Source organism: Myxine glutinosa, chromosome 10 (assembly GCF_964187855.1).
Source record: "Myxine glutinosa chromosome 10, kmMyxGlut1.1, whole genome shotgun sequence".
Taxonomy (NCBI): domain Eukaryota; kingdom Metazoa; phylum Chordata; class Myxini; order Myxiniformes; family Myxinidae; genus Myxine; species Myxine glutinosa.
The window spans coordinates 52,928,838-52,941,143 of NC_136270.1; the positions used below are offsets into that span (position 1 = coordinate 52,928,838).

The window sequence follows — 12,306 nt, forward strand, 5'->3', positions numbered from 1 at the left end:
CATTGAGCGGCTCCGCTCCGACCAAGCTAGCCTGCGCTCCCGGCCATGGACGATTTCACCCGCCTACTCGCCGAGTTTCCCGCCCTCACGCAGCCGACGTTTTCGGCCGTCACCGTCAAGCACGGCGCCGAACACCACATCCCGACCACAGGTCCACCGGTCTACGCCAGGGCTCGCCGCCTCGACCGGGCCAAACTCGCCGTGGCGAAGGCGGAATTCAACGCGCTGGAGCGATTGGGCATTGTGCGGCGCTCGAATAGCGCGTGGGCCTCGCCCCTGCACATCGTGCCCAAACCGGGTGGCGGATGGCGACCATGCGGCGATTACCGCCGCCTCAACGACGCCACCACCCCCGACCGGTACCCGATACCACACATACAGGACTTTTCCGCCCGTTTGGCGGGGCGGGTGATCTTTTCCAAGGTCGACCTCATTTGGGGCTACCACCAGGTACCCGTCCGGCCGGCCGACGTGCCGAAGACAGCGGTAATTACACCTTTTGGCCTCTTCGAGTTCCTTCGCATGCCGTTCGGCCTTAAGAACGCAGCCCAGGCCTTCCAGCGGCTGATGCACAGCGAGCTGCGCGACCTCACCTTCCTTTTCGTCTACTTGGACGACATTATCGTCGCCAGCACTTCCCGGGCGGAGCACCTCATCCACCTGCGCACGCTTTTTGAGCGCCTCGGCCAGCACGGCCTTATCATCAACCCGGCGAAATGCCAGTTTGGCATAACGGCCGTCGACTTCCTGGAGCACCGCATCACGAAGCGTGGGGCCGTCCCGCTGCCCACCAAGGTGGAGGCAGTCACAAGTTTCCCGCGCCCCCGCTCCATCAAGGCCCTACAGGAATTTTTGGGGATGGTAAATTTCTACCACCGGTTCGTGCCTCGCGCCGCCCAACTCATGCGCCCCCTGTATGAAGCCCTCCGGGGCAAGCCGGCCAAGCACGACGTCGCCTGGACCACAGAGATGGATGTGGCGTTCATGGGCGCTACGCTGGCCCTCACCAACGCGACCATGCTGGCGCACCCGGCGCTCGACGCACCCATCGCCCTCACCACGGACGCTTCCGACTACCCGGTGGGCGCCGTGCATGAACAGTGGGTGAACGGGGCTTGGCAACCGCTGGCCTTCTTCAGCCGGCAGCTTCGCCCTAACGAGCGCAAGTATAGCGCTTTCGACTGCGAGCTCCTCGGCCTTTACCTGGCCGTTCGCCACTTCCGCCATCTTTTAGAGGGCCGCCCGTTCACGGCGTTTGTGAACCACAAACCCCTGGTCATCGCCATGGCCAAGGTTATGGAGCCGTGGTCGGCCCGCCAGCAGCGCCACCTCTCCGCCGTGTCCGAATTTACGACGGACATCCGGCACGTCGCGGGCAAGGACAACGCTGTGGCCGATTGCCTCTCCCGGTCCGGCGTGAACGCCATCCACCTGGGTGTGGACTTTGCCCGCATGGCGGCCGACCAGACCGCCGACCCCATGGTGCAAGCCCTCCGGACAGCGGACACAGGCCTGCGGTTGGCCGACGTCCCCTTCGAGGACACAGGCACGGTTCTCCTGTGTGACGTTTCCCTGGGCCAACCTCGCCCCATCGTGCCCACCGGATGGCAGCGGCACATTTTTGACGCCCTCCACGGCCTTTCCCACCCGGGCCGGAAAGCATCACAGAAGCCCGTGGCAGCAAAGTTCGTCTGGCACGGGCTCCGTAAGGACGTCCGCGACTGGGCCAACGCCTGTGTCGCCTGCCAGCGCGCGAAGGTCCACCGGCACACCCAGGCCCCGTTGGCACCATTCGACGTGCCCGCGCGGCGCTTCGACCATGTCAATGTGGACCTGGTGGGACCCCTTCCCTCCTCGCGGGGCTTCACCCACCTCCTCATGATGGTGGACGGGACCACCAGGTGGCCGGAGGCCGTCCCGCTGGCATCAACATCTGCCGACGTGGCGCAGGCCTTCATTGGCACCTGGATTGCCCGTTTTGGCGCGCCCTCGGACATCTCCTCCGATAGAGGCCTGCAATTCGCCTCCGGGCTTTGGGGCGCGGTCGCCCAGGTCTTGGGGGTAAAGATACACCGCACCACAGCCTACCACCCCCAAGCCAACAGCTTGTGCGAGCGGTTCAACCGCTCGATGAAGGCCGCTCTCAGGTCCAGCCTCCAGGACGACAGTTGGGCCAACAGGCCCCCGTGGGTCCTATTGGGCCTCCGAACGGCCCCTAAAGAGGACCTCCAGGCTTCCACCGCCGAGCTGGTCTATGGCCAGCCACTGCGCGTGCCGGGCGAATTCATCCCTGACGCCACCGGCCCCTGGTCCGCGGCTCGCCAACGCTCGGTCCTCCAGGAGGCCGCCAGGAGATTTGCCCCCGTGCCCACGTCCCACCACGGCTGCCCCCAACCCCACGTCCCCCCAGCACTTCGCACTGCGGAGTACGTTTTTATCTGGCACGATGCACACCGGGGACCGCTCCGGCCACCGTACGATGGACCTTTCCCGGTCCTGAAGAGGGACGACAAGTCGTTCATCATTGACATCGGCGGCAAGCTGGACCGCATCTCCGTGGACCGCCTCAAGCCGGCCCATTTGGACTTCGACCAACCTCCACGGTTGGCCCTTCCTCCACGACGGGGCCGTCCCCCATCAACCAAGCCCCCCGCCCGACCATCCACCACCACCACGCCACCTACTACCCCCACACGAATCGCCAGAGGTCGTTTCGGCCGGGTCATCAAGACCCCCCTCAAACTGACTCTCCCGGTGCATGTTAATTCTGGGGGGGCGCATGTAGCGGTTACCGGAAGCATGACACAATTACCTTGCACCGGCCGATGACGCAACCGGCGAGCGGTCATTTGTCCAGACTCACCCGGGCATGTCCAGACTTTCCTTTTACCGGGCGAACACTTGGCTTACCTATTTGCATACCACACCCCGCCTGGTAGGCGTGGCTTTTGTGTGTTGAGCTTTACTTATAAATTGCCGCCCGTTCGATGGGCTGATTCAGTGCTTTTGAGTTCTTTCGAGTGAGCTGGAAATAAATAGCTCAGTGAAACTTCATTCCTGGCGTCGTTTGTTTTGTCCAGTTTTATCGTGCGAGCATAGCTCCCACACCTTTCTTTGTTCATGAACAGTCGAGGTGGCTCTTCTGAGGATAGAAATTATTAATGTTAGTTAATGTTACATTAATGTTAGCTCTTACATTAATCATTAATTAATTATTAATATTACTATAATTCACAAAATGTCCGTCCATCTGTCTGTCTGTCTGTTCGAAGGTGCCGTAAAAACTGCTGAACCGATCGCAAAGATATTTTGGGTGGATAATCCTGGGATCTCCAGGAGTAAAATAGGTTATTTCGTTTTCCCAATTTCAGCTTTAGTCTCCAGAATTCTCAGGTTTGGACTCCCGCATAACATTCGCGTTCGCATAACGTTCATTGTTCTCATTGTGACGATGTTGCTTTCCCGGGTGCCGCGCGATCGGTGCAGCCGTTTGTGCGGCACCCGGGAAAGCAACATGTCTCCATCGATCGCTAACAGATCGCTGTCTCCATCGATCCTGCCAAGGCCGTAACAGCTATCAGCTCAAAATCCTTTTAACTGTTGATTTGGTACAGTTACACGTATCGGGAATTTGGTACACGTATTGGGAGTACATACGACATAGTGATTGTGAACACGATTATCGATCACGATTCATGATCATGATCATCACGATCATAATGTATCGATCACGATTTGAAACACGATGGAATAATATTTACCGATATGAACAGTGATGTGGCTTTTATTGAAATTCTAAAGATACTGTTTAGATTTTGATGATTTGCGTGTGATATGATTCAACGGATGTTCATATGAATCGGTTAAAATAAAAAAAAACCCTTCAATTTCTGATATTTTGCCTTTTCATTTGGGCTTCCCAATTGAAGCCCCGTCTGTAGGGAGGGTACCGTTGCTAGTTACATTAATTAATCTAACATTAATGTTAGCTCTTACATTAATCATTAATTACATTAATTAATCTAACATTAATGTTAGCTCTTACATTAATCATTAATTACATTAATTAATCTAACATTAATGATAGCTCTTACATTAATCATTCATTACATTAATTAATCTAACATTAATGTTAGCTCTTACATTAATCATTCATTAATTATATTAATTACATTAAGGAATTAATCTAACATTAATGTTAGCTCTTACATTAATCATTCATTAATTATTAATTACATTAAGGAATTAATCTAACATTAATGTTAGCTCTTACATTAATCATTCATTAATTATTAATTACATTAAGGAATTAATCTAACATTAATGTTAGCTCTTACATTAATCATTAATTAATTATTAATTACATTAAGGAATTAATCTAACATTAATGTTAGCTCTTACATTAATGATTAATTAATTATTAATTACATTAATTAATTAATCTAACATTAATGTTAGCTCTTCCATGAATCATTAATTAATTATTCATTACATTAGTTAATTAATCTAACATTAATGTTAGCTCTTACATTAATCATTAATTCATTACATTAATTAATTAATCTAACATTCATGTTAGCTCTTACATTAATCATTAATTCATTATTAATTACATTAATTAATTAATCTAACATTCATGTTAGCTCTTACATTAATCATTAATTAATTATTCATTACATTAATTAATTAATCTAACATTCATGTTAGCTCTTACATTAATCATTAATTCATTATTCATTACATTAATTAATTAATCTAACATTAATGTTAGCTCTTACATTAATCATTAATTCATTATTAATTACATTAGTTAATTAATCTAACATTAATGTTAGCTCTTACATTAATCATTAATTCATTATTAATTACATTAATTAATTAATCTAACATTAATGTTAGCTCTTACATTAATCATTAATTCATTATTAATTACATTAGTTAATTAATCTAACATTAATGTTAGCTCTTACATTAATCATTAATTAATTATTCATTGCATTAGTTAATTAATCTAACATTAATGTTAGCTCTTACATTAATCATTAATTAATTATTCATTGCATTAGTTAATTAATCTAACATTAATGTAAGCTCTTACATTAATCATTAATTAATTATTCATTCCATTAGTTAATTAATCTAAATTAATGTAAGCTCTTATATTAATCATTAATTAATTAATCTAACATAAATGTAAGCTCTTACATTAATCATTAATTCATTATTAATTACATTAATTAATTAATCTAACATTCATGTTAGCTCTTACATTAATCATTAATTCATTACTAATTACATTAATTAATTAATCTAACATTAATGTTAGCTCTTACATTAATCATTAATTCATTATTCATTGCATTAGTTAATTAATCCAACATTAATGTAAGCTCTTACATTAATCATTAATTAATTATTCACTACATTAGTTAATTAATCTAACATGAATGTAAGCTCTTACATTAATCATTAATTAATTATTCATTACATTAGTTAATTAATCTAACATTAATGTAAGCTCTTACATTAATCATTAATTCATTATTAATTACATTAATTAATTAATCTAACATTAATGTTAGCTCTTACATTAATCATTAATTAATTACATTAATTAATTAATCTAACATTAATGTTAGCTCTTACATTAATCATTAATTAATTATTAATTACATTAATTAATTAATCTAACATTCATGTTAGCTCTTACATTAATCATTAATTAATTATTCATTACATAAAGGAATTAATCTAACATTAATGTTAGCTCTTACATTAATCATTAATTAATTATTCATTACATTAATTAATTAATCTAACATTCATGTTAGCTCTTATAATAATCATTAATTCATTATTAATTACTTCAATCTTACATGAATCATTAATTAATTATTCATTACATTAATTAATTAATCTAACATTAATGTTAGCTCTTACATTAATCATTAATTCATTATTAATTACATTAATTAATTAATCTAACATTAATGTTAGCTCTTATATTAATCATTAATTAATTAGTAATTACTTGAATCTTACATGAATCATTAATTAATTATTAATTATATTAATTAATTAATCTAACATTAATGTAAGCTCTTACATTAATCATTAATTAATTATTCATTACATTAGTTAATTTATCTAACATTAATGTTAGCTCTTACATTAATCATTAATTCATTATTAATTACATTAATTAATTAATCTAACATTAATGTAAGCTCTTACATTAATCATTAATTAATTATTCATTACATTAGTTAATTAATCTAACATTAATGTTAGCTCTTACATTAATCATTAATTCATTATTAATTACATTCATTAATTAATCTAACATTAATGTTAGCTCTTACATTAATCATTCCTTAATTATTCATTACATTAGTTAATTAATCTACCATTAATGTTAGCTCTTACATTAATCATTAATTCATTATTACTTCAATCTTACATGAATCATTAATTAATTATTCATTACATTAGTTAATTAATCTAACATTAATGTTAGCTCTTACATTAATCATTAATTAATTATTCATTAATTAGTTAATTAATCTAACATTAATGTAAGCTCTTACATTAATCATTAATTCATTATTAATTACATTAATTAATTAATCTAACATTAATGTTAGCTCTTACATTAATCATTAATTAATTATTCATTACATTAGTTAATTAATCTAACATTAATGTTAGCTCTTACATTAATCATTAATTCATTATTAATTACATTCATTAATTAATCTAACATTAATGTTAGCTCTTACATTAATCATTAATTCATTATTAATTACATTAATTAATTAATCTAACATTAATGTTAGCTCTTACATTAATCATTAATTAATTATTCATTACATTAGTTAATTAATCTAACATTAATGTTAGCTCTTACATTAATCATTAATTCACTATTAATTACATTCATTAATTAATCTAACATTAATGTTAGCTCTTACATTAATCATTAATTAATTATTCATTACATTAGTTAATTAATCTAACATTAATGTAAGCTCTTACATTAATCATTAATTCATTATTAATTACATTAATTAATTAATCTAACATTAATGTTAGCTCTTACATTAATCATTAATTAATTATTAATTACATTAGTTAATTAATCTAACATTAATGTTAGCTCTTACATTAATCATTAATTAATTATTCATTACATTACTTAATTAATCTAACATTAATGTTAGCTCTTACATTAATCATTAATTAATTATTCATTACATTAATTAATGAATCTAACATTAATGTAAGCTCTTACATTAATCATTAATTAATTATTCATTACATTAGTTAATTAATCTAACATTAATGTTAGCTCTTACATTAATCATTAATTCATTATTAATTACATTCATTAATTAATCTAACATTAATGTTAGCTCTTACATTAATCATTAATTAATTATTAATTACTTCAATCTTACATGAATCATTAATTAATTATTAATTACATTAATTAATTAATCTAACATTAATGTTAGCTCTTACATTAATCATTAATTAATTATTCATTACATTAGTTAATTAATCTAACATTAATGTAAGCTCTTACATTAATCATTAATTCATTATTAATTACATTAATTAATTAATCTAACATGAATGTAAGCTCTTACATTAATCATTAATTAATTATTACTTACATTAATTAATTAATCTAACATTAATGTTAGCCCAGTCGTACCCAGCTGCTCCTGGACTCTGTGTCCTTTCCTCCTGACAAGGTGGAAACATTTCTGTCAACCCTCGACTCTGATTCTGCAACTGGACCTGACGGCATCAGCCCACGGGTCCTAAAATCCTGCTCCGCCGCTCTTTCACTCCCTCTCTCTGTTCTCTTCACCCTCTCTTTTGCTCAAGGTCATCTGCCATCACCTTGGAAATCAGCTAACATTACCGCTTTACACAAAAAATGTGCAAAAACAGATCCGAGCAACTACAGACCAATCAGCCTTCTCCCAATTATCAGCAAAGTCATGGAATCCATCATTGCTTCGGATATGAAATCTTTCCTCTTCTCAAATGGCTTGATCTCGGAACATCAATTTGGTTTCAGACAAGGTCACTCTACTCTGGACATGCTGCTTCTGCTGTCTCAACAATGGATGGAGGTCCTCAATGCCAAACAGGAAATTAGAGCTGTCTCCCTTGACATATCACAAGCCGTCGATACGGTCTGGCACCCCGCTCTGCTCACCAAACTCTCCTCCTATGGTATCCATGGAAATCTCCACGCTTGGCTTGCGGACTTCCTCTCTAGTCGTAGTCAACGTGTGGCCCTGAATGGGTTTCTCTCATCTCCCCTTCCTGTTCAGGCTGGAGTTCCCCAAGGCAGTGTTCTGGGCCCTGTGCTTTATCTGGTCTTCAGCAATGATCTCTCTGACTCTCTTGAAAATCCTCTCTATCTCTTTGCTGACGACTCCGCTCTCTGCCGCTCCATTCCTCATCCCTCAGATTGGCAGTCGGCAGCCTCCTCACTCTCTGCAGACCTGGACAAAATCACAGACTGGTCAAACAAGTGGAACATGTCTTTCAATCCTGACAAATCTCACACTCTTACTATGTCTCTCCAAAAAGACCAACTGGACAACCCTCCATCCACTTTCTGAACAATCCTCTCCAAGAAGTTCTGTCACTCAAGCTTTTGGGTCTCACAACCTGCCATGATCTTTCTTGGGAAAACCACATTTCAAATCTGGCCTCCAAAGCCAGTCGCCGACTGGTCATCCTCCGTCAGGCAAAGTTCTTCCTTGGCACACCTGAGCTCCTCACCACATACAAGGCTTTCATCCGCATCTCAATGGGATACTGTTCTCCCCTCTGGGCCGGTGCTCCTGCCTCACACCTAGCTCGTCTTCACCCTGTTGAAACCAAAGCTTTCAGAATCATTGGAATCTCCCGCAATGAAGCCGATTCTGAGGGCCTTTCACTCCCTCACCGCATGCAGGTTGGTGGTCTTTCTGTCTTCTATCGACTCCTCTCCGGCCTAGCTCCCCCAGCTCTGTCTGGGCTCCGTCCCCCAAATATTCCTGCAGGTCGCACACGATCTGCCAGCAACCCTCTTATGGTGAAACTGCCAAAATCAAGACTCTCTATTCACCTTCACTCTTTAAATCCTCTTTTCTCCCACCTCTGGAACAAACTCCCTCACTCTCTTCAATCCCACTCCTCCCCCCAAGCCCTCTCCCTCCCACAGATCTCCCGATGTCCCTGTTCTCTACTGTTGTACTTGTGTGCTTCCCTCTCTCTCCCCATCTTGTCTCCCACTCCCTTTATCACATGTTTCATGTGTCAGTTTGTATTTTTGTGATTAATGTTAGCTCTTACACGAGCCTCGATGATGTTGTATACAAAAAATATATAAAAAATAAATAATTGATTATTAATTACATCAATTAATTAATCGAACATTGATGTTAGCTCTTACATTAATCATTAATTAATTACATTAATTAATTAATCTAACATTAATGTTAGCTCTTACATTAATCATTAATTAATTATTAATGAATTAATCTAACATTAATGTTAGCTCTTATACGAGCATCGATCTTGTATACAAAAACAAGAGAAAAATGACCACAGTGTGGTCACCAGCTGCGACGTGTAGAATCATGAGGATATCCGTTGCAATATGCGCTACCAAATTCGACCAGTCATTAAATTATATGCATGCACTGGCGTCTTTTTGTCTTTCAGTTCTGGTCTTGTCCTTTGTTTTGCGACGCAACATGCTTCATCAACTGATTACATATAATGTATGGACGTGAATGTTATTTCTGTTAATGTTAATGTTAATTCATTAGTTATTTATTAATGTTAATTCTGGGTGGCAAAGGGATAATTTGAAACGGGCTTGGTCGGTAGGGGAAGTCCGAGTGTATGCACATGCGCTAGTCAATAATTACACCTATTTTGTGTCAAGTTCTGTGAAACGAGATTGATATGAAAACATTCATGTTGTCTTTGTTGCTAAATTTATTCTGGTTTCTTCAAGCAAATCGCGATTTTTGTCCGCGATGTTCTTACCTCATACCAACGCATGCCCGAGTGTATGCGCATGCGCTATTCAATAATTACACCTAATTTGTGTCAAGTTCTGTGAAACGAGATTGATATGAAAACATTCATGTTGTCTTTGTTGCTAAATTTATTCTGGTTTCTTCAAACAAATCGCGGATTTTAGTCCGCGATGTTCTTACCTCATACCAACGCACACCCGAGTGTATGTGCATGCGCTATTCAATAATTACACCTAATTTGTGTCAAGTTCTGTGAAACGAGATTGATATGAAAACATTCATGTTGTCTTTGTTGCTAAATTTATTCTGGTTTCTTCAAACAAATCGCGATTTTAGTCCGCGATGTTCTTACCTCATACCAACGCACATCCGAGTGTATGCGCATGCGCTATTCAAAAAGGCACCCCAACAACAAGAACAACAACGCGGTCCTCTCATAGAGCTGCTCATCACAGCTAAAAAAAAAAAAAGCATCAAATGCTCCACATCACTCACCTTCTGAGGACGTGTGTAGTTTATATGCCCGGTAGAGTGATCGGTGGGTTGGACAATCGTGGTCTCATCATTAAGGGGAAAATCCTGAAATGAAAATGTAAGAAACGGGGTGATTTTTCAGGGAAAGTTGAGCAGGTGTTGTGTAATTACATGCCAGAATATCTTCAACACTTCTCAAATCAAGACAAATGTCAGGACATCTTTAACGGTAAATTTAAGTGTTCCATTGATCTTGGCAGAATATGTGTTTAACAAGGATATTTAGAGAGACATTGCAAGACAAGAAACTTGAAAGAAGAATTCTAAACACGTGGCATATACTGTGTGAAGACGTTATACTGAGTGTTAGTTACTGAGTGTTATTGCACTTTAGAAATACAGAGGAGCTGCGAACCCACCTTCTCTTGTTCTCTTGGGGCACAATGGCCCTTTCAAGCAAACTCTTGTACCTCTCGGACTTGAGATACCTTGGGTAACAATCCTGTGGAAGTTGTAGAAAGAACCGTCATGGAACCCAACAACATAAAGCCTTCGGTGATTTCGTCGGCAGAGGAGTAAAAACGTAAACTACCCAGGAGATGTAACGTAGACAAATTAGTCACTGGCGTAAATTCTGTACAAAATCTTGAATTTGTGATCGGAGGGAAAATTGCACATCATTAAGCAAATGATACAGAGGATGCGCAAGAGTTCCATCAAAAACACAAGAATGCAACAAATTGCTCAACAGAGCAAGCTATGGGCTTCAGAATGAGTAGGCCCACATATGGACCGTCATCTGAAGAGGAAAGGACTTGTGAAGAGAGAAGAAAAGCCAAGATTAAGATGTTGAATCACCCAGGACACGGGGAGCACATCGTCAATTACACATCATTTAACAATGGAGTCAAAGCAGCAGGAAGATTTCAAAAAGAGAGAAACCTCAAAGAACAAATTAAGACAATTCCAACCGAGTTGAGGATAAAAAGTAAGGGGGTTAGAGGGAAAATGGAAGAACACCTGTATGACCGGAAAACAACCTCTCAGGTGATGTCCAAACATGGACAAGGTCTATGAGTGTTGGAAGAGATGATCCGAATATGCACCAAATTCTTCAACAAAATCTGTCGGACAAAAACGCGTGTGACCCATATTCATAATGAGGGAGACAAACTCACACCTGCCAATCACTCGCGCCTGCCAATTGCTCGCGCCTGCCAATCACTCGTGCAATCCTCCTAACCATCACCCTGTGGTCATCCTAACCATCACGCTGCGATCCTCTTCACCATCACCCTGCGATCCTCTTCACCATCACGCTGCGATCCTCTTCACCATCACCCTGCGATCCTCCTAACCATCACCCTGCGATCCTCCTAACCATCACCCTGTGGTCCTCCTAACCATCACCCTGCGGTCCTCACTGATGACCGCATCAACTTTGTGCTTGTTGCGTCGACCAATGACCATAGCGGGGTTTATCGGCGATGTCTGTGTTTCTGTGGCTATGCAGCTGAGGTATGTATGTTTGTGTGTATGTGTGTATATGTGTACATGTGTATGTGTGTACGTGTGTACGTGTGTACGTGTGTACGTGTGTACGTGTGTACGTGTGTACGTGTGTATGTTTTTTTGTTTTTTTTGTTTTTTTTTGTATACAAGATCGAGGCTCGTGAAAGAGCGAACATTAATCACACAGAAAGACAAACAGACACATAAAACAAATAACATCGGGAGCGGTAGACAAGATGGGGAGAGAGGGGGAAGGACACAAACA

General features: G+C 40.5%; 1 protein-coding gene across 1 annotated transcript in view; it reads right to left on the reverse strand.

Annotated features, from left to right (window-relative positions):
* The window catches only part of LOC137434541 (regulator of G-protein signaling 11-like), a 143,247-nt gene that overhangs the window by 26,720 nt on the left and 104,221 nt on the right, over window positions 1–12,306 (reverse strand). The window contains exons 15-16 of the mRNA XM_078785664.1: window positions 10,949–11,031; window positions 10,551–10,634 (exon numbers count right to left, since the gene is read on the reverse strand). Coding sequence (XP_078641790.1) covers window positions 10,571–10,634; window positions 10,949–11,031 — 147 coding nt within the window. The 3' untranslated portion in view covers window positions 10,551–10,570. The remainder of the gene's footprint in view (window positions 1–10,550; window positions 10,635–10,948; window positions 11,032–12,306) is intronic.